This window comes from Lineus longissimus, chromosome 3 (genome assembly GCF_910592395.1).
Source record: "Lineus longissimus chromosome 3, tnLinLong1.2, whole genome shotgun sequence".
In the NCBI taxonomy this organism is placed as follows: Eukaryota; Metazoa; Nemertea; class Pilidiophora; order Heteronemertea; family Lineidae; genus Lineus; species Lineus longissimus.
This window is the reverse complement of record NC_088310.1, coordinates 17,971,912-17,998,210: the sequence shown is the minus strand read 5'-3', so window position 1 is coordinate 17,998,210 and position 26,299 is coordinate 17,971,912. Positions and strand designations below refer to the sequence as shown.

The 26,299-nt window shown below is 41.9% G+C and overlaps 3 protein-coding genes across 5 annotated transcripts in view; 2 read left to right on the top strand and 1 right to left on the bottom strand.

The window, feature by feature from the left end:
• The window catches only part of LOC135484075 (uncharacterized), a 49,258-nt gene extending 40,496 nt beyond the window's left edge, over positions 1 to 8,762 (top strand). For both annotated transcript variants that reach the window (XM_064765172.1, XM_064765171.1), the window contains 9 exons: positions 88 to 309; positions 823 to 933; positions 1,768 to 2,131; positions 2,494 to 2,704; positions 3,170 to 3,356; positions 3,768 to 4,007; positions 4,540 to 4,619; positions 5,477 to 5,660; positions 6,211 to 8,762. In XM_064765172.1, coding sequence (XP_064621242.1) covers positions 88 to 309; positions 823 to 933; positions 1,768 to 2,131; positions 2,494 to 2,704; positions 3,170 to 3,356; positions 3,768 to 4,007; positions 4,540 to 4,619; positions 5,477 to 5,660; positions 6,211 to 6,603 — 1,992 coding nt within the window. In that variant the 3' untranslated portion in view covers positions 6,604 to 8,762. The remainder of the gene's footprint in view (positions 1 to 87; positions 310 to 822; positions 934 to 1,767; positions 2,132 to 2,493; positions 2,705 to 3,169; positions 3,357 to 3,767; positions 4,008 to 4,539; positions 4,620 to 5,476; positions 5,661 to 6,210) is intronic.
• A 7,378-nt stretch (positions 8,763 to 16,140) lies between these two features.
• LOC135485015 (mitochondrial import inner membrane translocase subunit TIM50-like) lies at positions 16,141 to 22,177 on the bottom strand. The gene is made up of 10 exons (XM_064766742.1): positions 21,779 to 22,177; positions 21,214 to 21,245; positions 20,840 to 20,861; positions 20,243 to 20,301; positions 19,833 to 19,952; positions 19,501 to 19,608; positions 18,805 to 18,903; positions 18,225 to 18,381; positions 17,825 to 17,928; positions 16,141 to 17,030 (listed from the first exon to the last, which is right to left on the bottom strand). The coding sequence occupies exons 1-10, from the start codon at positions 22,173 to 22,175 to the stop codon at positions 16,935 to 16,937; spliced, it is 1,194 nt and encodes a 397-aa protein (XP_064622812.1). The 5' UTR covers positions 22,176 to 22,177; the 3' UTR covers positions 16,141 to 16,934.
• Positions 22,178 to 22,924: 747 nt separating this feature from the next.
• Positions 22,925 to 25,913, top strand: LOC135485013 (uncharacterized). Of its 2 annotated transcripts, none has more exons than XM_064766740.1 (2): positions 22,925 to 23,049; positions 23,465 to 25,913. In XM_064766740.1, exon 2 carries the CDS (start codon positions 23,506 to 23,508, stop codon positions 24,445 to 24,447), a length of 942 nt encoding a protein of 313 aa, XP_064622810.1. In that variant the 5' UTR covers positions 22,925 to 23,049; positions 23,465 to 23,505; the 3' UTR covers positions 24,448 to 25,913. The 2 variants fall into 2 exon arrangements, with proteins under 2 accessions (XP_064622810.1, XP_064622811.1); XM_064766741.1 differs by lacking the exon at positions 22,925 to 23,049 and adding an exon at positions 23,113 to 23,244.
• The last annotated feature ends 386 nt before the right edge of the window (positions 25,914 to 26,299 follow it).

Sequence of the window (26,299 nt, the reverse complement as noted above, 5' to 3'; positions counted from 1 at the left end):
CAAGCCAGATATGTCTTTTGGAACCAATAAGATGTAATAATATTGAAAGAACACCATCCGATATCCTTATCTTTCTTCTACCTTCAGACCAAAATGAAAGTCGGTCCAGAATCCGTCGGGTACAACCTCTGCCGAGATGCTGTCGTGTTTGGTGGTAACAAACTCACAGCTACAGATATTGCCGTCCGTGTCGGTTTAGCAAACGGTATTGGTGAGGAGCGCCGTCTACAAAACATTCCACGAATGATAGCCGATAGCGCGATGGCAGAAATACACAGCATGGTGGAGAAGGCCATTGATCAAGCTAAGGTACGGAAATTCAACAAAACATAACCTATTTCTAAATAGAAATGCACTAATACACAATGCCGAGGTGCAGTTATTGGGAACACAAATTTGTTTAAACTGGGTACTCATAGTATTTGTATATCAGTCTACACAATGTTGAAATTTATATCTAGTATGTATTTTCGCAGTTGGACATTTAAAAAAATTCAATTACAAATTCAAAATTTCTAACGAACGGCGCAAGCCTTTAAATCGTTTGTAATACAGTCACACAGTGGAACCTCTAGTAGACACATCTGTTTAATAGCAGGCCTACCTCTCTATTAGGGACAGTGTTTGTTTACCGAAATAGGTCATTTGTCTAGAAATAGGTCATTTGTCTAATCAGGACACCTTTCCATTAAGGACAGCATTTGTCATTCCCAGAGGTGTCCTTGATAGAGTGTCTCTACTAACTGGGGAGGTATCAAGTCTAGGAATGATAAAATCTCAATCTGCAGTCTGCTTTAACCCCCTCTTCTATTCAATCCGCAGCTGACTTGCCAGGACCAACCTGTCATCCTAGTGGGCGGAGGCAGCATCCTGGTCGATGAGAAAAAGCCGTTACAGGGTGCATCAGAAGTCATCAAACCACCATATTTTCAGGTATTTTACCTAATGGCAAATTATTTCATTCCTGCTGTAGGTTTCAGTTGGTGGTCATGATTTTGCCGCTGCAGAATGTTTAACACACTGATCTAGATTTGACCAATGATCTAGATTTGACCAATGATCTAGATTTGACCAATAGTGAAAGTGATTACCCCTTTACTAGGCCTGTATTTCCGCGACTCCTGGCTTCTTGGCGATGTCTTGGGACGTTGATGGCCTTGAGATAGTTAACTCTTTGCCTGCCAAACTCGTTCTAGAACGACTGCAACTTCCCACCCGTTTCCTGCCAAACTCGTTCTAGAACGACTGCAACTTCCCACCTGTTTCCTGCCAAACTCGTTCTAGAACGACTGCAACTTCCCACCTGTTTCCTGCCAAACTCGTTCCAGAACGAAATTATTAGTTCTCCGTCGTAACACCAGAGGTCATGTCGGTACTGAACCAGGAAATGGTTTGATGTGTTAGGCTTCCATGCAGATGATGGTCTGCTCATTCTATGCATGCATTTCGTTACTTCATCAAGTGAAACTGGCGGGAAAAACCACATGTTTCCTGCTGATAGAAGCAAAACCTGCAAAGTACCCCTCTGCAGAGGTGATTGTTTCAATGACTACCATGGAAAAAAGCAGTACAACTGATTTGTAGGTGAAAGAGTAAGCTGAAACAAAGAAAATCAAACAGGTTTCAAGGATATATGTCTTCTTGTTTTTTTTTTTAAATTATTGAAAATCTGGTAAAAATAGTGAAATCGTGGCAAACTGGGGGATATTAATTAAAAGTAGCTGTGGCAGGGAAAGAGTTAACTTGGCTGCCTTATGTTATTTACAGGTAGCCAATGCCGTTGGTGCCGCACTGAGCCAGATAGGTCACATGGTCGATCTGATTGTCTCGTATGCAAAGACGCCGAGAGACGAGGTCATTGAGAATGCAAAGAAAACTGCGAGACAAGCGGTCATCAATGGCGGCGCCGATCCAAGCACCGTCAACATCGTGGAAGTCATTGAAACGCCCTTAGCTTACTTGCTCGGCGACGTAACGCGATTACAAATCAAGGCAGTCGGCGACTTATTCCCCGACACTCAACTCGCAGATGATATAGCGGTCGTCTGTCTGAGTCCAAAAGTCCAAGTCGTCCGGCTGTTTGATGACGAAGATGAGACTGATAGTGCCGTACCTTCCGATTTTGACTTTGGTGAGTATTTCTGTTGTACTTTCTTAAGGACATTCGAAAATGTTTCATTTTGAACCTCTCCTGGTCAAAAAGAGGCGACGGTCATTTTTCATCTTAGGACTGGCCACTGCAGACTCAAAGGCCGCCTCAAGATGATGAACATGGTCAAGACCAGAAGGTGCCAGTTCAACACATCTGATCAGACAGACACCAGAGAATGTTCTCCAGAACTGCCTACTCTGGGACACAGGGACCAGATTATTATTCCACACCATATAGGCTGGTCCCCTCCGCCTTCTTTGGCTAGTTTGATTTTGGAGTCTCCTCCTAGAATTGTTGCCTTCCAAGGCTGATTTGATAAGTGGTAATTTGTTGATTTCAAGGTTTGATCAACAGTCCTGTCCTTCCGAAGCAAACGTTTGACATTGATGAGAAGACGGGTGAGTGGATCCTTCATGAGCGTGACGTCGAGTGTATCAGTATTGGTGCGGGTATCCTAGGTTGCGGAGGCGGTGGCAGTCCACACATCGCCAGACTGAGGGCGCTCAACCTACTCAAACAAGGCAAGAAGATTAGAGTCATCAGCCCAGACAGGTGAGTTGTAACGAGACTTCTGATTGGTCAATATTGGTGAGAGTTCTATCTTTGACCAATCACAGTGCTTGTTTTATCTTGTTTGCCTTCAACATCCACCTGGTCATCATAAACAGAAAGCTTGTGCTAGTGTGTTCATCATCATCATCAAATATGGTCTGTTGGACCAGAATTGGGCCTTTGCTTTCATGTTTGGTGGATGCAAGGGAAAATGATTCAATCCGGTTCAAATGGTCATCCCAATGGTAACCCAATGTTCAATTATGATGAAAGACACATTTATGCAATGCAAGAAGGCAACAGATTATAAGTTATCAATACCATTGCAAAGATTCTGGTGATCAGGTAAAAAACCTCTGGTTTTAGTAAAGCCAGAACAGTTGCACTTCTCCTATGGTAGTTCTGAAACAGTATTAGAATAAAGGATCCGGACGGAACAGTTCTAAAATCAACACTCTTTTCCAGACTTGGTACTTGTCCAGAACTAGATGGTTATGTGACGCTGGTGGCCTTCATGGGTGCGCCGACTGTCATCTTGGAGAAGCTGATGTGTGGGAAGGATACGATGGCGTCGTTCAAGATGATGGAGAAACTGCTTCAGTCTGACTTCAATGACCCGTCCCTGAACACGATCGAGGCTGATGGCATCAGGGTAAGTGAAGTAACATGGTCACATAAAGGGAATAGGGTCCGCAAAAAGCAGTCAAATTTGTAAAGTTATGTTATCTTAACCAGTCGCTTTGTTAGTGGATCTGATCTGTTTCTTATTGAAAAGCAAGTGTAGTCTGACTGACTGGATGACCATCAAGCTTTTCGGTGTTTCTTCTGAGCAGACACATTAAATAAATATTTCAAATCCAGGCATGAATAGTGGAAATTATTTGTCAGGTAAAAACCTTATTTCCCGAGGCTTTGCATCTATTTATCCGATTATCTAATTACCCTCTGATAGCTGGCGGAGAAGACATCTTCAATCAGGATACCTTAGATAGTAAAGGGAAGTATTTGTCATTTTCAATAGAGCGGTATCCCTCAAATGAAGAATTACCTTACTCCTTTACAGGCAATAACAGATGCAAGAGAATTCAGCAAACTGAAAAAGGTCAACAACAAGAAGCTAGTCGCTGTAATGTGTGCTGAGATTGGTGGCCTGAATGCCATTGAGCCACTTGCGGTTGCCGCCGAGCTTGGCATTCCGGTTGTTGATTGTGACGGAATGGGACGCGCCTTCCCGGAGCTGCAGATGTTTGTCCCATTCATATACGGTGTCCCGTCGCATCCTGGGGTTATCTGTGACGAAAAGGTGAGAATGATATGAAAAACTTCCTTCCAGCCTCTTTACTTGGATCGGAATTCCTAATAAAAATGATGAACATTAAACCTGCATTTGCTCTGCATTCGAAGGAGTTGTTCTCCAGAGAGTAGGCTATCTCCTCCTCCAAGGCGGAATGAGCTCTTTTGCATGCCACTGTGGTTGCAAACCAGTTGAGGTTGTTGGCCTTGTGACTATGGCCTACAGGCCAGAGGAAAAGTCCATCACAAGTTATTGTCGACTTTGATAGGGGTCCTTTGCTTGCCGTGGCATGGACACCAGGTAAAAGGGGTCTCGGTTTTACGCCTCGTTCAAAGGATGAAGCAATGGAAGTTAAGCAACTTGCTCAGGGTTGCAAACTAGCTTGACATTGCCAGGAATCAAGCTCACAACTGTTCAGTCATAAAGCGGAGACCTAACCACTAAACTCTCCTCTGATACTGGTAATCAAGAAATCAGTTTTTGCTGTAAGTACTTCTTGATTCTTCATGTGACATTTGAGTTTTCCTTTCCATTTTTACAGGGCAATGCTGTGGTTACAACTCGTGTCGACAGTGGCAAGCATTTGGAGAACTTCTTCAGGGAGCAAGTTGCCAAAATGGGGTAAGTGATGGTTAGTTGAAGGAGTCTTCAAGGAGCCTCATGGCCTAGTGGTTTACACTGCTGGCCACCACGCAATAGGGCTCGGGTTTGATCCCGGGGAGAACCCAGGATCGTATGTCTGGATGAACCGGCGTGGCTTTCAAGGAACTAAAATTCCTGGCTCTTCACAGTCCTTCGAATGAGACTCAAAACCGAGGTTCCTTGTACCTGGTGTCTATGCCAGGGCAAGCTAAGACCCCACCAAGTGAGAAACATGAGTAGCTTGCGTGGACTCTATCTCTCTCGCCAAAGTCGGACCACTAGGCCAATAAACCCAATTGGCGCCAAACCGTAGTGGCACGCAGGATACGCTCATCCTGCCTTGGAGGAGGATTACTCCTAGGAGAATGACCCCTCCAAGTGCAGAGCGAACGCTGAAGATGAAGAAAGAAGAAGAAGGAGTCTTCCTATACTGGGCTTCTTTGATGCATTTTGATCTTGGCCATTGCTAGGGTATCCTCAGTGCCGGAGCACTAACTGAAATGCTGAAGACCTGCAGATGGCTTTAAATAGTTCAGGGACTCTGAGCGTGAATTTTTTGCTGATCTGCCATGTAGTATCTTTCAAACACATAAAGGCCTATGCCGTTAGTTAAAAATTCGAAATTTGATATTGAATTTGAAAATTCCAAATGCATTAATATGTACTGAATATAAATTTCAACACATGCCAAACCGAGTTTAAGCAAATTCGTAGGCATAACAACTGCACCCCGGCATTGTGTATTACTGCATTTCTGTTTTCCTGGACCACCAGTTACTACGAAGGGCGTACCCATTTGATGCACAAATATATCGAAGGTAAATTTATATTTCCAGATGCGTTATCAGTTTGTCGATGTCGCTTTTGTCCCCAGACGATGTGAAGAAGTACTCTATCCTTCACAGCTACAGTCGCGCCTGGCAGATTGGTGACGCCGTCCTCAGGGCTAGGGAGATGAAACTCTCCCCCACTGCCGTGATCCTGAAGAGCGTACAGGGAAATAGGCTGATTCACGGCAAGGTATGCAACAAGGTGCTTGTAGATGCCATGAGTTGGCGGGACGTGGCCCAAAGTGGGGTGTAGTTGTCCCATGATATTGAGTTCTTATAGCTTTTCCATGACTCCCTGTTCAAAGCGCTTTTGGGATACCGTATCATTATCCCGGTCTCCACAGAAATCAATCCAGGGTTTCAAGGAGCAACCAGAAGGCGCTCACTTGAACTAGACCAGTCGGGGAACTAATGCAAGCAGTGACTTGGCTGGGTGTCAAACCATAGACCTCTTGATCGTGCAGACACTTATTCCACTGCCCCATATATTCTACACCTTACATCTTGAACCACACACATCTTCTATTTCAACTGAATCACTGTACGAAAACATGTTAAAGATAACACATTGGGCTAAACTTGTCATGATTTAATCTAAAACAATACAATTTTGGGAGTTTTGACAATTTCAACTTCCCAGAATAAAACATTGGTGATGCATAGAATGAGGATGTTGTGTCTGCAGCATTTCGTATTTCTTAAATTTACTAATTGTGCGGAAAATGTGCTTTGATTTCCAGATTGCCGACATTGACCGGATGACGGCAGACGGTTTTACGAAAGGTCGTCTGATCGTAGAAGGACTCGGCCGATTCCAAAACACGACCTTGTTCATTGACTTCCAGAATGAGAATTTGGTTGCTCGGCAACGGGTTGAGGGCGATGACGAAATGGAGGTCGTGGCCTGTGTACCCGATCTCATATCCATCCTCGACTCAGACACGGGACAGCCAATCACAACGGAGGAAATACGATACGGGTTACGCGTGGTTGTCATAGCGATGGCATCGTCGCCACGGTTACGAACTGAAGAAGCGCTGAAAGTAGTTGGACCAAAATATTTTGGATATGACGATGTGACTTTTGAACCTTTATGTGAATATGCCGAATTTAGAACCATCCCTCCATCGTAGATAGTCAAACACCCTTATTGTGCCATGTGGAGTGTTTGTCGTTATCATTGACATGTTCGAGTGAATGTGTCATACAGATTGACAATAGCAGTGTTCTCCACTAGGCCATTTGTCGAGGCATCCCACCCTTCCTTGGAAGCAGCCACCCTACCTTGGAGCAGCCACCCTACCTTGCTCTAGAGTTTTGTTGATGGTTTCTTTAGGGCCACTCAGCTTTAAATTGCTGGCCACCCCACCTCGTGTTGCACACTGGCAAAACTTCTTGAGTCTCAATGGTACCACCCTACCTAGAGAAGAACCTGTGGAGAACACCGGGCATCCCACCCTACCTTGGAAGCAGCCACCGTACCTTGCTCTAGAATTTTTAAAGGTTTCTATAGGGACACCCTACATTAAATTGCTGGCCATCCGACCTCGTGTTGGACACTGGCAAAACTTCTTGAGTATCAAGGGTACCACCCTACCTAAAGAAGAACCTGTGGAGAACCCAGGGGGGATGAAGAAACTAGGAAAAAAATTTAACCAAGTCAGTTTCATAGAAATTGTATTTTCACTGCAGTGTTGATCTCAGTCAAAGCACAAAAATGGATTTCTTCCAGATGACTTGTGTCATTTCTATATGATAGCGAGATTTAGCTTAAAACCAACTTTTTAATTGACTTTTACACCTAAATATGCGTATGTGGTTTGGTGTGATGTAGTGAAAGTTATGAAGTTTTGATTCTACATTAAATTTGGAAGTGGTTTTCAAATGTAGGATCAAAGACAATCTTGTACATGTCATCATATTTGTTTGTTTATAAAAAGCGTTTTTCATAGGGAGTTTAGAGTTGACATGACGTTTTAGTTTTACTTATGCGACAATATACTATGTCTATTTCTTCATTCTGATAAATCGTATTGTCAGTTTCTGCATGACATCATTGGGGCAGCTTGCTTTTCTATCACATGATGTCACCAATTTGGCTTGAGTGCAGGCCACACTCAATTTTCGTGGACTGTTGAACTGGAGAGTGTTTACTCTAAATTGTAACTAATTTCTGTTATAAATACCGTCTGACTTTTTAAACGCGTACAGTGCTAGACAATGCCGTGAGAACAGTCTTTTGATTGTATTCTTTGAAATGCATTGTTTTCCAATGCAACTCTTACAGTATTTTGGCTACACATTGGTGACATTGATATCTGATCTTTTCCACACTATAAAACAACAAAGAATGTGTCCATTGGACTTCAGTAGAAGTCAGCATTCAGGTCAAAGTGGTAATACTGGGGAGTATTGTCAAGAATTGTTTATAACTATGACAGTATTTTTTCCTTTGACGTTAGATTAGTTTTGTATAGCAAAGCCTTCATAAGATTATCAGAACCTGACTCCCTTTGGTTACAAAAATCTATATTTGTTTCAAAGGAGCGGAATAATGATTACCTCAGATAACTAACATTGACCAATGTAGTGGTGCTAAATTGTTTGTTATGCATACAGTAATATCTTGTACATACTGTTGATGATGACTGTTGAAAACCATATTGTTTTAGCGGGAAGGTGTTCCCTTGTCCATATTATTGTAACTAGGAATATTTACTATATTTACTGGGTAGGTTTATTTGATTAGTGGATTTATCCCTGAAAGCCTTCAATGTACTATAAAAGGATTCTCTCTATACCGTAATTGTCAATTTCAATTCATGACATTGATTATGATCAGGACGCATCTAATTACGTTCTCTAAAATGAAAGGGACCAGTCTCCTTAAGTAGATCCTTTCTCAAATGCATCATTGACTCAGACTTATCTGATTGAAAGTTTCTTTGAAGGAACTATAAATTCTGTGCCAGTGCTATGTTAGAAGAATCTGTTGGGATGCTTGTACTGTGAAGAGATTAGGAATCACAGGTTCCACAGGTTAAAACTGATTCAGTGTTTCATTTGAACAGCTTTTTAAAATTGTCTTGTACATTTATAATTACCTCTGTCGATTCGGCACAATATTTAACCAATTTCTTCCTTGGTAGGTTTTGATTTATGAAGGCCTTTTATCATGTTTATCAAATTGTTATAAGATTGAATTTATATCACTTTGTTATAAATGGATATTTTATAAGATGTGTGTTGTTAACTTTATGTGTTAACTAAAATAAACATCTCGACAATAGAATTTCTTTCCATTCTTATCTATGAGCACTGATTCTATGAGGTAGAAAGTGATTACAGCCTCTGCCAGCTGGTTATTTGTCTCATAACATTTCATCGTTCTCATTGTCGTCTCCACCGTAAAAATCTGTCTCCTAGTTGCTTTCTGGCACACTTGTTGGGCATGTAGAAACACGGTACACCCTGTAGAGACATGGGACACTTTGTTTAAACATGGTACACCCTGTAGAGACATGGGACACTTTGTTTAAACATGGTACACCCTGTAGAGAGATGACACATCCATTAAAGACATGGTACCCCCTGTAGAGACATGGGACACTTTAAACATGGTACACCCTGTAGGGACATGGGACGCTTTGTTTAAACATGGTACACCCTGTAGAGAGATGAAACATCCATTAAAGACATGGTACCCCCTGTAGAGACATGGGTCACTTTGTTTAAACATGGTACACCCTGTAGAGAGATGGCACATCCATTAAAGACATGGTACACCCTGTAGAGACATGGGTCACTTTGTTTAAACATGGTACACCCTGTAGAGAGATGGCACATCCATTAAAGACATGGTACACCCTGTAGAGACATGGGACACGTTGTTTAAACATGGTACACCCTGTAGAGACATGGTACACCCTGTAGAGAGATGACACATCCATTAAAGACATGGTACACCCTGTAGAGACATGGGACACTTTGTTTAAACATGGTACACCCTGTAAAGACATGGTACACCCTGTAGAGACATGGGACACGTTGTTTAAACATGGTACACCCTGTAGAGAGATGACACATCCATTAAAGACATGGTACACCCTGTAGAGACATGGGTCACTTTGTTTAAACATGGTACACCCTGTAGAGAGATGACACATCCATTAAAGACATGGTACACCCTGTAGAGACATGGGACACTTTGTTTAAACATGGTACACCCTGTAGAGAGATGACACATCCATTAAAGACATGGTACACCCTGTAGAGACATGGGACACTGTGTTTAAACATGGTACACCCTGTAGAGACATGGGACACTTTGTTTAAACATGGTACACCCTGTAGAGAGATGGCACATCCATTAAAGACATGGTACACTCTGTAGAGACATGGGACACTTTGTTTAAAACATGGTACACCCTGTAGAGAGATGGCACATCCATTAAAGACATGGTACACCCTGTAGAGAGATGACACATCCATTAAAGACATGGTACACCCTGTAGAGACATGGGACACTTTGTTTAAAACATGGTACACCCTGTAGAGAGATGGCACATCCATTAAAGACATGGTACACTCTGTAGAGACATGGGACACTTTGTTTAAACATGGTACACCCTGTAGAGAGATGGCACATCCATTAAAGACATGGTACACCCTGTAGAGACATGGGACACTTTGTTTAAACATGGTACACCCTGTAGAGAGATGACACATTCATTAAAGACATGGTACACTCTGTAGAGACATGGGACACTTTGTTTAAACATGGTACACCCTGTAGAGAGATGACACATCCATTAAAGACATGGCACACCCTGTAGAAACCTAGCTCACCCTGTAGAGAGAAGGCACATCCCGGGAGAGACATGGCAAACAGCCAGTAAAAATATAGTACTCCTGAAGGAACTTTGTAAACCCTGTAGAGATGTGCCACAGACATGGCACACCCTGTGTCATTATGGTACACCCTGTAGAGAGAGGTCACATGAAGTAGAGACATGGCAAACAGTGCAGCCAGATACCACATCGTTCCTGCAACAATTCCAGAGAATTCGAATGAGCTGCTCAATCAGTGCTACAACCAGCAGAGCATTCTGACCAGTCCCTAACTATATAACAGGGTGAAGTAACAATAGCACATCCTGATGAAACATTGCACATCCTGTGGAAAGACAACACATCCCTTGCAGACATGGCACACCCTGTAGAAACACATGGTACACCCTGTAGAAACATGGGACACTGTTTAAACATGGTACACCCTGTAGAGAGATGACACATCCATTAAAGACATGGTACACCCTGTAGAAACCTAGCTCACCCTGTAGAGAGAAGACACATCCCAGGAGACTCTTCTGTCTTCGTAGACTGTGCACTGTGGTCACCTCCATGGTTGTACGTATATGTGGTGTACATCTGCCATCTCCATAATAATGCCCCACGAGTTGGGCCAGTTAGCACATATTAAAGTCACACTGGTTGTGCCTAGTGTCCTCAGTGACCATACTTTCTTTGAAGACGTTCTACTCTATTCATCTTCATGATTGTCTTCGTGTGTAGTGCACATCTGCAGTCTGTCTCTATTTCCCCCACAAGCTGTACCAGTTATAGCATGTTACTCGTGTACACAGTGGTTGTGCCTAGTGTCCTTGGTGATGACGGCATACTCCAATCATCTTCATGATTGTCCACGTATGTAGTGCACATCTTCAGTCTCCATTTGCCCAAACATTGTGACAGTTTGTGTATATTCATGCCACACTGGTTGTACCTAGTGTCTTTGGTGATTCTGTCTTCGGATACTGTATACTCTATTCATTTTCATGGTTGTCCCTGACTCTGTCTTCGTCCAGGGAAAGGGTTCATCTCAAGCTGTCGACTTTGGTGGGGTCCTTTTTGTCCCTGGGAAGGTACCAGGTGCAAGGAATATCGGTTTTATGTCTCATTCAAAGTACTGTTGAAGACACAGGTGAAACAGTTATGATCCATCTGAATGAAGGTCAAATCAGTGTGGTATGAATAATGTGCTATTTGTCACAACCTGTGGGGCAAACAGAGACTGCAGCTGTGCACTACATACACGGACAACCATGACTGCAGTCTCTGAAGACAGTAGAGTCACCAAGGACACCAGGCACGACCAATGGGACATTAATTGGGGCAAAAAGAGACTGCAGATGTACAGTCTTTGAAGACAGTAGAATCACCTAGGACAATAGACTTAACCAGTACAGAATGAATATGTGTTATTTGGAACATTTGTGGGGCAGATAGAGACAGCAGATGTGCGCTACATACACGGACAACCATGAGATAAATAGAGTATGCAGTCTTCGAAGACGGACACTAGGCACCACCAGTGTGAAATGAATATTGTGCTCACAGGCACAACTTTAGGGGCATATAGAGACAGCAGATGAGTGCTACATACACGGACAGTCTTCGAAGACCGTACTATCACCAAGGACACTAGGCACAACCAGTGTAGCTTGGATATGTGCTAACAGTCAAACCTTTTGGGGCAACGGAAACTTCAGATGTGCACTGCTTACACGGACAGCCATGGAGATGAATAGAGTGCACAGTCCTCGAAGAGCGTATAATCACCAAGGACACCAGGCAAAACACTGCGGCATGGCTGTGTGCTATCTGACACAACTTGTGGGGCAATATGAGACAGCAGACGTGTACGGACAAACCACGGTACAACCATATGATGAATAGAGTACATGGTCTTCTAAGACAGGAAGTCTTCAAAGACAGTATAGGCCAGTCACGTGGACGCTGGCTGTGCTATCTCTCTGCAGTGTGTGCGATCTCTGTAGAGGGTGTATAGTGTTTCTACAGGGTGAACCTTGTCTCTCCTGGATGTGATATGTCATCACGAGGTGCACCATGTCTTTATTTGATTACAATCTCTACAGGTTGTATCATGTTTCTACTGAATGTTTCTACAGGGTGTGTCGTATCTTGTCAGGGTGTCTCCTGGCCGAACAAAGGTCTGGCACATCCAACACCTTCCCAACACGGTGAAGAAGATGAGGCATTCGCAACCAGGCCAATTAAGGCTTGGCACTTCCACATCACAGCCTTGCCAACACGTTTAGGGAGATGAGACATTCAACGCCAGGCCGAATTGGGATTGGCGCCTCCACCGTCTTGCCAACCTTGTGAATATGAATATTTATGAATATGAATATTTATTCGACCAACAAAATTTACAAGGTGCATTAATGAAATACATGATATTGATTGTGGTCGGGAGCAGAACAAGACCAGATTGGCCGCTTAATGCCTGCTCCCTTATGAATTACATGTAGTACAATGTTAATTATTATATACAGGATTTACAATTTAATTTACAAGACAGTTCTATTTTACAGTGAAAGAGTGAATAATAACAGTTATAAGACGAAAAAAGTTTAACGAATGTCGCAAACATAGCAGTTGCAAATTTGGCACTTTTTATTATAGGAACCCAAAATTTCATTTTTGTAGTATGTTGAAAAGGATTTTAAGCTAAAATTTGAGTGGAGTTTGTTTAGAGTTTGTTTTGAGAGAGAATTATATAATTTAGTTAAACTGTATCGTGGTGTCATTTTGGCATATTCGTGTCTTACATTTGGTATTTTAAATTTATCATTAATTCTTGTGGGATAGTTATGAACATCACTGTTAAATGAGAAAAAATTGTGCATGAAGTACACTGGTAAATCCTTTTTTAAAAATCTATAGAGAAATTTTATTTCAATTAATTTGTGTAAGTCCGGTAGTTTGAGTAGTTTCAGCTTTATGAATAAAGGGTCAGTGTGACTAATAGGATGACTGAGAGTAATGTGACAGAGATGAGACAATTACAACAAGGAAATTTAATAGTTCCTCCATGGTTACAACCAGACCGAAGTTTGCCTGACCCCTCCACACACTTGCCAACTCGGTGAGAGGGACGAGTGTTGCATTCACAACCAGACCAAAAACAGTTTGGCACCTTCGCTGTATTGGTTTGGCCCAAAGGCTCGCTTCATACATTTACATGTATTTGGTTAGCCGGATTCTGAAGACGGTCTGAGAGATCAAGCAGTCCCCAAATCGGGCCTGATGCTTACGTTGTCTTGTGAACACGGCTACAGAGAGAGACATTCACAACCAGGCCGAATTGTGTCTTGTACCTCCGCCGTATTGGGTAGGCCATCTTGCGCAGACGGCGTGATAGAGCTGACGATTACAACCATATCATATTGGGTCTTGTCCCTACTTCAATGTGCCAACACAGTGAGAGAGATGAGACTGACTATTACAACTGATCCAATCCGAGCCTGGTATCTCAGCAATTTGCCAAAACGGATAGAGAGATGAGACATTTACAATGAAGACTGAATTAGACTTCCACTGTCTAGCCAGCGCAGTGAGAGCGATGAGACAGTTACATCAAGACCGAATTTTTCTTGACCCCCTCCACCCTATTGCCAACAGGGTGGGACAGGAGACATTCACAGCCAGGCCGATTTCGGTCTTGCACCTCTGCCGTATTGGGTAGGCCATCTTGTGAAGACGGTGTGAGGGATCAAAGAGCCACAATCACACCGAATCGGGCCCAGCCTTGCTAATACTCTGAGAGAGATGAGGCAGTTATAACCAGACCGAAAGTTTGCCTGACCCCTCCACCCGTGGATGATACGATGAGACAGATGAGATATTCACAACCAAACCGAATCCGGTCTTGCACCTCCGTCGTATTTGTTAGGCCGTCTTGCTAAGACGGTGTGAGGGATCAAACAGTCACAACCACACCGTATAGGGCCTGGCGCCTATCCCATCTCATGAAGATAGATGAGACTATTACAATCGATCTAACCTGAGCCAGGTACCTCAACAATTTGCCTATACGGATAGAGAGACGAGACTATCACAACCAGACTGACTTGAATCTGGCACCTCTTCTGTCTAGCCAGCGCAATTAGAAAGATGAGCCATTAACAGCCTCTCTCTATATGCCCATGTCGCATGGGTTGTGCCTAGTGTCCTTAGTGACTCCACTGTCTTCAGAGTCTGCATTCTGTATTGATCTTCAAATGGTTTTCTGCAGGCTCTTGTGCCCTACAAATTATGCCAGTCAGCATATATTCCTGCCACACTGACGGTGTCCAGTGTCCTTGGTGACTACATTGTCTTCGAACACTGCGTAATCTATTCATCTCAATTGTTGTATGTGTACGTGGTGCACATCTCCCGTCTCTATTTGCCTCGCAAGTTGTGCCAGCCAGCACGAATTCAAGACACTGGTAGTGCCTAGTGTTCTTGGTGATTACATTGTCTTCGGAAACGGCATATAGATTCATCTCCACAGTTGCCTGTGTTTGAAGTTCATAGCACCAACGGCTAATTTAGATTTAAAGGCTTCCAGTGTGCAGTCTTCGAAACCAGTATAATCACAAAGGAGAATAGGCACAACCAGTGTGGCATGAATATATGCTCATCGGCACAACTTGTCGGGGTATATGGAGAAAGCAGAGACAGTGAAGTCACCAAGGACACGAGGCACAACCCGTGTGGCATGGATATTTGCTTACTGGTACAACTTCAGCTGTAGATGAGACTGCAGATGTAGTGTAGCATGCAGTCTTTAGAGACAGTAAATTCACCAAGAAAACTTGGCACAACCCTTACGGCATGGATATGTGTTAACTGGTACAGCTTGTAGGGCATATAGAGATCGCATATGTGCACCACATACACAGACATCATGGAGGTGACTACACTAGCGTACAGTCTTCGAAGACAGTATAGTCACTATAGACAGGATGTGCCATCTCTCTACAGTGTGTACCATTGCTGCACTGGCTGTGTAGGGTCTCTACAGGGTGTGCCATGTCTTTACTAGACATGTCATGTCTCCGCAGGGTGTACCATGTCTTTACAGGGTTATATCTCCACAGGCTTTACCGTCTTTCTACAGGGTGTGTCATGTCTCTCCTGGATGTGTCGTCTCTCTACAGGGTGTCCCATATTTCATCAGCCATCTCTCTAAAATCAACAGGGTGTACCATTCTACATGCGGTGCAATGGGTGATATGAATAAAGACTAGCAAATGCTTTTATCTAAAACTCCATGTACATTTACACTTGGCCTATCTGTACAAAACCGGAGTAAAAGCATTTGCTAGTCTTTATTCATATCACCCCATGTCTCTACTGGATGTACCATGTATCTAAGGGGTGTGCCATGTCTCTATAATTGGATCGGCCACCTTCAGGGTGTGCCATGTCTCTACAGGGTGTACCATGTTTCTTCAGGATGTCCTTCATCAGGATGTCTGTATTTTTGCTGGCAGTTTGATGCGTCAGTCTGTAGTGGATGTGCCATCTCTCTACAGGGTGAGCCGAGTCTCTACAGGGTGTTCCATGGTTTACACTGGTTGTGCTTAGAATCCTTAGTGTCTATGCTGTTTTTGAAGACTGCTTACTGTCTTCATCTCCATGGTCAACCGTGTATGTGGCACACATCTGCGGTCTCTGTTTGACCCAAAAGTGCTGGTTAGCATTATTATATCCAGTGGAGGGCATTTCGGTCAAATGTTGGATGTCTCCAAGAGCAGCTGGGAGAAATGTTCAAGCAGCTAAATTGCCATCAGTAGAATCCCACAAAAACTAAATAATCAAATTATTGATATTTATTCACATACAGCAGTTGCATACAAGCTTCACGTCCTGCCAATTCATTAAGTGCACAAGGCTCACTACTATCATACGACATATCAAAGTCTCATAGTTCACTGCAGTCTGTAGAGGGTTATATGTTATCAAAGGCAACTTACTAATCACTGCCTTCAAAATGTATGTCTGCTATAACGCAAAACTGTATAAGAGTATATTTCATTCAGGATACATCAGATTTAAAAGACATGGACAAGTAAAGGTCACCTGATTGTCTACCGGTATCGAGAACGCAAAAAGGACATTGGCTGAGATACCCATAAGAGCCACACTTAACACGATCATTTCATTCTGAAGGATACATCCCTTGAAGAACTAGTGTCCTTAGTAGAGAGGTTTTCCTTTGTAGAGAGGTGTCCACTAAGGGAGGATCCAGTTCTGTAATCTGGAAAATGACTGTGGGCGTTATAATTTTGCGGTCTTCGCGGACTGAGCTGAACTGCACCTTACATTACACCTTACAGCTCTAGCAGTTGGTAAATTTTCGCAGTTAAAGGTAGGCAGCTGCAAACAAAATCAGCCGCAAATATTTTGGGGGCTACAGTACATCACGTTCGGTTCACACCTGCACAGAACATTGAGGAGCCTCAATAGCACAATCGGTAGAGCATTAGACCAGCCATCTAAACATCTGTGATTTAAATCCTTGTCAAGGCAGCTAGATTTTTCTGTTCTTCTTATATTTATACACAGAGCCTAGTTCATATAGTCAACATAATAATACTGTTAGGTAGTTTTATCTTCTCCTGAAGAACCCAGATGCGACACTTCCAACAAGACTCTGTTGCTTTTGCAGATCTTCCTGAGCTTTCATCGTCTTTTCTTGTTCCTCCTGGAATGAAAGGGTAAGTAGATTGGAAATGAACTGCTTTTGGAATGTAAGAGTAAGTAGATTGGAAATGAACTGCTTTTGGAATGAAAGAGTAAGTAGATTGGAAATGAACTGCTTTTGGAATGAAAGAGTAAGTAGATTGGAAATGAACTGCTTTTGGAATGTAAGAGTAAGTAGATTGGAAATGAACTGCTTTTGGAATGTAAGAGTAAGTAGATTGGAAATGAACTGCTTTTGGAATGTAAGAGTAAGTAGATTGGAAATGAACTGCTTTTGGACTGTAAGAGTAAGTAGATTGGAAATGAACTGCTTTTGAGCACTGTCGTCACAGTGAGTATTTATCAGACCAAGAAACTTCCGGGCAGATTTAGGGTGGCATATAGCTACTATGGGTCAATTTTATGTTTGGCTGGTCATTCCTGTAAAAAACTTGCACTGGTTAATAATGGAGGGCATCTTTTACATCATGGTGGAGTGATGTTGTTGACATGGCACCCTGTCATCAGCGACATGACGGCATGGTTTTTACATATCATGATGTTGTTTTTGTGCCAACATGCCCTATGTATTTTTTTATGTACAGTGTACGACACTACAGGTGTGGATTCATCATCATCATCATCATGTCCCACAGCCATGCGGCCATTGTGGCGACCCTAAGCTGCTAACGATATGACGAGGTGGATCAGGTCACTGGTCTTCCATCCAGTCCAGTGCCTCATGCCATCCATCCAAATTCTATTTGGACGGCCGATGTTGATTGCCTTAGGACTATTCCATTCTACACAGTTTACCTGTAGCTTTCTTTGATTTTCCTTAAATGCTTCTAGCGGGTCGTCAAACTGACTGTAGTGCTCCAGCACACTCCGTACATCTTCTATACCACTGGATGCAATGGCTGCAAGAACACAGGCACGGAGATTACACACATGCAGAAACTGTTCAATCAACTTAGATGATTTGGATCCTTGCAAGAAGTATCCTGTACTTATGAGGAACAAGTCCCGAATCCCTTTCAATATTTCTTTGTCAGGAGATTATGAACAGGAGCTACATGTACATTTGCAGCACAAAACTTCTGAACTTGCCAACGGCAATGACCTGATCATAAATTTCATCCAAACCAGTGCACAGTCCTTGCTTTTCAGAGTGCTGCGGTTTGAAATAACACAAAACAAAGTGTAGTTTACTCACTTCTTAAAAACAGCGCCAGATCAACGAGTGTTCGGTCATCATCTTCCCCCTTCCATTTCTTCAAACCAAGAGCATTCTTCGGTTGGAGTTGATAAGATTTCGGGTTACAATCAACAAATATCAATTTGGAGAGATCGCGGTTAAGACACGCTAAATCCTGGAAATAAAACAACGTATTCGTGCAGGTGACATGTATGATGGCTTGATGCAGTAAAGCAAGATGGTGGAGCAGCAGGTCTTGGTGAAGACGTGAGTGAAGCTGCCAGTGACCATGGGGAAGGCCCCTTGCACTTTCACACAGCTCATTCTCTTTCTGTAACATTTCAACTCCTACGACACTTAGAACAACTGCCCTAATGACGTCGATAAATTTCCCACTGGACTTTGTAAGAGAGACACTTACCGTGGTCATCTCTAAACCAATCACTTTCCCAGGAAAAGCTTTATCATAACGTTGCACAAGGGGGTCAGCATATTAAGTGTAAAATTGATTACAAACCAACTAATTATCTGAAACCATTGTCAATGACGACTTTTTAAGCATCAAATCAGAAATCACAATTCAGGTTAGCTTACTCACCTTTACATGGTGACCTTTCACGTATCTGGTGGCATCTCTGAATAGTCGGTAAGTAATGTAACCATGGGGATCAAGGCTGTCTAAAATCGGGAAAGCAGTCTGCAAGAGAAATAAATACAGTCAGAACAGGTGAATCTGACAACAAGTATACAATCAGTGATAGAGAAGCCCCCTCCAAAAAATTATCAATTTATCTAATAGTGATGACTATGCTAGCCTACAGAGCCGAAATGAGAACAACTACTGGTCTTCGAAAGGTATCTACGCAGGTCCGAACGATGACGAGTACTCTATAACACTATTAACAGGAAATATTTACTGCTTTTATGAAACTGCACCGTTGCCAGATCCAAATGCTTGAAAACAGCCAGGGAACAACTGGCAGAAATGTAGCTGCCCAATGTATACAATAGGAAGAGATCTAATAGTACTAATCAATAACTACTGGTCACTGTGATTTTAAGAAGATATTAGGCCACCAATGTCTGGTGGTGGTTCTCATATACTGTTTAGACACCACTTAGCCACTTTTGGTGCTTCTGTTTCACATAGGCCTATCAAACATAATATAGGCATTTTGTACAGGTGCTCTTCAACCAGTTTAAAACAGCCTTAACAGTATGTCAAAATTGACTATTACACCAAAAGTTGGCTGCTTCTATTCAAGTTAATGAGTTGATAAATTACAACACTTACAAATCCCTGTTCTGCAGTATAGATCACGACTTCAAAAATAGGAGGGCCAACTTGTTGTAAGAAATATTCTATTCCAGGACGTTTCTTGAATCGCCATCCAGTACCATACTGAAAGGAACAACGGTCAAGTGTATTTATAGACCGTTTTAACAGTAGAACCTCTCTATTAAGGACACCCTCGGGACTGACAAGTGCTGTCCTTAATAGAGAGATCAAATTGAATGGACACGACCCATTTGGGACCAAAACTAGTATCCTTAATAGAGACGGTGTCCTTAATAGAGAGCTGTTCTCTAAGGGAGGTTCTCCCCCTCAAATGAGCGTTTACTTACAGTCCAGTCTGGATGCACTAAAACACCGGTCATTTCTAGCACAAGGGTATAGGGTGGTTGGTAGTATGGCTCTTTCAGTGGATCTGGTAAAAGCTTTTCACTGGTGGGGTCTTTTATAAGCTGCAAAAAAAATGACTGAGTCAGCAAATGTAAGGTTGGATAACGCCATTCCTAATTCAGAAGATAGAATCCTTCTTTTTTGAGATGCACAATCAGTCAGTTTTCAATTTCGGTAACTAAGTAGACTGTCCTTGAAAGTTGCGCCCTATGGCCCCACAGCTTTGTGGTCGAGGAATGGAAGAAGGAAATGGTTGTATCAATCATACATGTAACAGAAAACATGTACTCTTTTACACTGACCTTGTCTACGATTCATGCTTTTTATATGATTTTAGATATCATTTCATTACCTGTTTATAGAATTCGAATTCCCTAAGTGCTCTTTTTGGATACTGTTGCCAAATAGGTACTGAAAATATAACACATTATCATATAACATAACATGCCATTAGAAAAGGGAACGGACTCGGGTTGATGATATTTAGAGTAGAACATCTCTATTTAGGACACCCTCAGGACTGACAAGTGCTGTCCTTAATAGAGAGGTGCCCTGTTTAGAGAGGTAAAATTGAAGGAAACAGCCAATATGGGACCAGACCTAGTGTCCTTTTAGAGAGTTTGTTCTAAATAGAGAGGTGTCCGCTAAGGGAGGTTCCACTGTAGTTAAATTATCTTTAGAGAAATGATTTCTCAATACTTTGTCAGATGTGACTAACTATGCAAGACAAGCCTTGGGTCAAAAGAAAATAATTTATGAACTGTTTTACTCATTTGGTAATGAACACATCATTCAGCATTGTATGAATTGTAACCCTTGAGGCCACGAGATTTATTCTTAGGGCTGTTTATCAATCCTCATCAAAGGTTGTTCACCGCAATAATTCTATTCAGCAACCTAGGTCTGAGGTACCTTCTCAAGATTTTAGGCAAGAATTCTTCCAACTTACAATGTGAAAATTCGTCTTGAATCTGAAGAAAAAAAAAAGACTGTTTAAGAGAATTGTGTGAAATAAATGGAAGTTTTTTCATAGCGCTTTATAGTGTACAACATTCTCAAAGTGCTTTACATATGATATATTCCCGAGTCTACATGCAAGCTGAAACCTTCCAGTAGAACTTGGATGAGCAGCTCAATCAGTGCTAGAACCCAGGTATTTCCACCAGCAAAGGTACTGAGAGAAATACATGTATGATATTATAAGCCAGTCTTGAATGAGATATTTTAGTTTATTGCATTTACTTTAGGATGACAATTGTAAATTTTTAAATAGTTTTCTGGTAAAAAATTGTGAGGTTGAAATAAAGAGAGAAAAGTCCTTACCTCTTTTCCATTCTCATCTAATCTTGGAGCACCTGGAAAATTATTCATTGAGCATTTATTATAGTGTATGGAATATAATTCATCGAGCATTTATCATAATATTTTTTGGTTGTCATTTGTTTATCAACAACCCAATTAGAGAGGGCAGTTGTCAGAGATCAGACAGCAAGTCTAAGTAAGTGAGTAAAGTTTGAAAGAAATTAACAACTGAAATACATGTACTAAACTACAATAGGCACATTTACACAAGATAGTTAAGTAAGAGGCAATTTTCTTATCCCCTTTTCACAGGGAACAGAAATTCAAAATAATCTTTTTGTCATGGTGAACTCCAGTTGCCTAGGTATGAAAAGGGGACAACAAAATGGCTAAGAGTATCTTTGCAATCCTTATCTAAAACGGCGCGCGATATTGTACTGCCACACCATCGTGCGTTGTTTTGCCATTCATGTCAATTCCCATAAAAAAATAGCGATATTACGTTACAATCTTCCCACGGGGTGGCGATACAATATTGCACAATGTTATCTGTATCATCTGACAATGTCCATGGAACTCAACTGACCCCATTCTTTCAGCAAAATTCCACAAGATAACGCGCTCATTCCTCCTAAACTGAGGAGGCCAATTTTCCACATATTCTGCCCTGTCCACTTTGAGCTTTTTTTGTCCTTATCTTTGTTCCCTTTAGGTGGCTCCTTATCCTTGACGTTGTCGTCCTTCGGCATCTTTCCAACTTTTTGCTGGAGGATGGATTCTGTGATGCTGGGCGATTTGTTATTTTGGCCATTTCCAGTGGACGCATACGCAATCAAACTACCATTAAATTGAATTGATGGGGCACATAACCTTGCTACAATGTTTGTTCTTGTATTTGATGCAACCGAAAACGTCTTTGCGTCTCTGATTTTATTAAAATAACGCAATAATTTAGCCGGTGACCGGCAGGCACACATGCCCATGGTTGTCGCCATATTGTATAGGTTAACCTCGTTCCTAAGGCAGTCACGTTTTGATTTAAAGGGCGAATCCACCTCTTCGTTCGGCACACTTCTGGCACGTCAGGAGTGCAATCATTTTGGCCATTAGACAAGTGAAGTGGAGGGTCTATACTAGTGCGTCGTCAGACACTGATGAAGTCCCGGGGATGGAGTCCTAACTCCAAGGCCATGGAATAATAACTAGGCCTCTGGTGCATGAAGATGATGATGGTGCAATTGATGATGATGATGATGATGATGATGATACGACGATGACGAGTAAGATGATGTAATGATGATGATGATGATCAAACGGTATCTGTTAATGAATGAACAACTCTGTGATTGGGAGTCCATTCGAAAGCGTCTGCTTTAATACTCATGCGCACTAGTGCGCTAGATAGTACAATTAACAATATAGGTGGCAGCACCTGACGGTGGTGCTGCACATACTATGACAGTATCCACGTCAAAGCCCTCTACTTCAAAAAAAATCACTTCTGAGAATCATAGGGTAACCAGCCTGACGTGAATCCATGTGAATTCCCTACTTCACCACTGTAACAAGAATATTAATCTTTTAGCCATGAGCATGAGCATGGGTATGACATCCCCGACTTCGTTTCCGAGGGGCTAAAATTTACTTCTACACCGTCATGGGGACGAGGTTGCAGGTGCTCGTTGTTTTCCACGAATGCGTACGATGGCGCTGAAGTATTTCCGGGAAAAAATTTATGATTGTTACCAAATTTCGGTATATTTTCTTATCAAATGACCCTTTTAGATATTTAGAACTACATAGTTGATATCAACATACTCCTTCCTCCAACATAAACTAAGCAATCCCATCAAAGGGGTAAGATATTGAGCTACAGATTTAGATATGACAAAAAAAGAACAAAGGAAGGATTGGATTTGGGATGAGCTGTCAGCAGCTGAGTGACAGTCAATGACAGTGACTGAGTGACAGTCAGTCACAGTGGCAGTAGTGTAGTTTCAGATTCTCAAGTCCAGACCTCAAGAACAGTGAATAGGTCCCTGGCCTGGCCAGGTAAGCCCCACCCAATGACCCATACAACAATGCCAGTGCAGTGCCAGTGGGTGCGTAATCTACCATAACCAACACCGTACACGGTAGATAGAGTGCTTAATCATTAATCAAGGGGATTGTCTGATGCCTTATGTCTTTGTCTTTGACCCAGGACCGCAAATTGTCTCTGTTTTCTCTAGGCTTTGTGAGTTTGTTTTGAGCACTTCCTCATCTCTTCCAGGTTTTTGAGCTCTTTGCCTCTTTGACTCCAACCAACAGAAGATGAGTTTGAAGTTAAGTGATCTCCAGCATGGTACAAAGGAAAATGGCGATTGTTGCAATAGTCCAGCCATGCCACCAGAATGGTTGGACCGGGCTAAATTCAATCGGGGACGGAAATTCTTCATGGACCACTTTGTCTCAGTGCTTTTGGGAATGTACACTTCCTTGGCTAGTGGACTCTGTGTCACGAATCTATTGGTTCCATTAGTGTACACGAAGAAGTCTGATACTCCAACTAAATCATTCAGGCGCTACTTCTCCACATTCCGACAGGTTGTCCTGTGGCATCTTGGTGATGTCTGGGACTCGCCGCATGGTGTGGCTCATGAATCTATCCTCAACGTCCGACATATGCATAAACACGTGGCAGCCTCAATGGACCACCATGAACCAGGGAAACTCCATGTCTCTCAGTATGATATGACATTGGTTCAATGCGGCTTCATGGGTGCTATTGTCATGTACCCTAAACAATTTGGAATCTCCTGTAGAGAATCTGATCTCGAAGACTATATACATTTCTGGCGTGGCATAGGATATCTCTTAGGAATAGATGACAAGTACAACTTATGCCAAGGGAGTTATGATGAAACGTATTCCATATGCAAGGAGATAGAGACAGAAACTATAATTCCTGCCTTAGATAACCCACCATCAGACTTCAAAAAGATGGTCAAGGCCTTCATTGAAGGCTCCAACATCCCAGTCAAGTTCAAACTCTTCTCATTCGAGGCTATATTTGCCTGGATTTATGAAATCATGGGTCTTTCTCTTCCAGCGGTGAAGCTTGGTTTTGTCGATGGTATAAGATACCGGTTGTATAAGGGGGTTGTGAGAATTCTTCGGTCATTTCCGTCTGTTGAACGCGTGGTGAATGGGTGGTTTGTGAAACAGTGGTATAAGTTTCTGAAATTGGAGAGAAATACAGAAATCATTGCATGATCGGAAGAAAGTTCTCAAGCCACCATTAAAATTTGATTTATTGGATATGAATACTCTTAAAACTAAAGGTTAAGTAGGCAGGCAAGTCATCAGCAAAATGGATTAATGGGTAACATGAGGCAAACAGCATTTTATGAACAGCCTCAAATACATTTTTCCATGAGTTTTGCTTGCCTTACCATGGTGCAATAAAACGGTAAAATTATTGAAGCACAGTATGTGTAATCTATGGCATGGGCTTGTTCGTTTCAAAATTTCTGCTGCATTCATTCGCAGTGGTTCATTCAAAATTCTACTTGAGGAAAATGATGGTGCAGGGACCAAGTTGTGTTACCATTTTCCTTTTGTTTTCTGTCCTCATTGAATGAATTGAACCACAACAATAAGGTATGTTTATATCCTAGGGTCATCTTATTTACCCTTCATCGACTGGTGTTAATCTCAGGGTCTACATTTATATCAAATTATCATACCAGTGCACAAATACATTATGTGACTAAATTGCATCAAACACCATCACTAACCTGTAGTTTTGTTGCAGAAAAGGGACGTATAAAATTTATTTCTTGGACATTGAAAGCAGCGGTGAAAAGGCGAGATATATGACCTGTCCTTTAGCATGATTTTGTCATAAAATGGGCAAGACTATTCCATCTGAATTGGTTACATTGCATACCTTGTCTAGAGTATTCCGATTTCTTCTGACCCTGCCGTAGTTTTTGTATTAGATATATGTGTTGCTAAAAATGGTGCTCTTTTCTTTTGAACTGTAATTTATTTCACGCTTTGCCTTGATTGTGTGTTAATCATGTGCTAATCATGTTTATTTTAAAACGGATTACATGCAGTTTGAAATTGTTAGTGCTTTCACATGGTATTTATTATCATTATTATTATTATTATTATTATCTCACAAACTCCTGTGTTCATGATCATGCCAATCACTCATATTTCTAAAGTAAAGCCTCTCTGAAGTAACATGGGTTGTAAAGGTTTTAAAGAGACCCTAAGGACTGAAAAATGCTGTCCTTTATTTCTAAAGTAAAGCCTCTCTGAGGTAACATGGGTTGTAAAGCTTTTAAGGAGACCCTAAGGACTGAAAAATGCTGTCCTTTATTGAATGGTGTCCTAATCACAGAGGTAGAATTCAATGGAAATAACCTATATTGGACAAACTGCAGTGAAATCAATAGAGAAGGCGTTCTTAATAGAGAGGTGTCTGCTAAGGCAGGTACTAATGCATTTAAATAAACTTGAAGTAACACAAGTCGTTAAGGTTTTTGAATAAACTTGACATTGTTGGAAAATATCTGTGGAGTCAAGTCGTGTTTTACAGCTCTATGTCCTAAATAGATCACATATTTGTGACTCGCTCTACCAAAACTAGGCGCTTGTCGCATCTGAACTTGACAGGTTGATACGGACTTGTTGTTCATTTCCCTATTGTAGACCTTTTGTGAAATCTATTACAAACTGATTTGGTCACATTTCACAAAAGGTCTACAATAGGGAAATGAACAACAAGTCCGTATCAACCTGTCAAGTTCAGATGCGACAAGCGCCTAGTTTTGGTAGAGCGAGTCACATTTTACGAGATGTGCAAGTTGTCTTAAAATTGTTCAATTACTGCCTTGTGTCTGGACTGCGTTAAACATGTGAGGGCTTTGATGGTACTGGTACATGAAGTTAATATCCGTATGGAAAGAGCTGTAGATTTGTACATGTATGCCGGTGTGTATATTGGTCAAATACAATGTACGTTGTAATATCAATGGTTGAGAATATTCTAAAACTGTAAAACTGTCAGTATTTTAACCATTAATGGATGGTAAGGTGATGTCACTATGGGTTA

Excerpts from the sequence above, each read along its gene's own strand:
- LOC135485015 (XM_064766742.1), bottom strand. The coding sequence starts at position 22,175 with ATGGGCATGTGTGCCTGCCGGTCACCGGCTAAATTATTGCGTTATTTT. Across the intron at positions 20,302-20,839 it reads TCAAGACGAATTTTCACATT|TACCTATTTGGCAACAGTAT; the intron begins GTAAGTTGGAAG and ends TTATATTTTCAG. Across the intron at positions 17,929-18,224 it reads TCTGGCGCTGTTTTTAAGAA|CCATTGCATCCAGTGGTATA; the intron begins GTGAGTAAACTA and ends GTGTTCTTGCAG.
- LOC135485013 (XM_064766740.1), top strand. The coding sequence starts at position 23,506 with ATGAGTTTGAAGTTAAGTGATCTCCAGCATGGTACAAAGGAAAATGGC.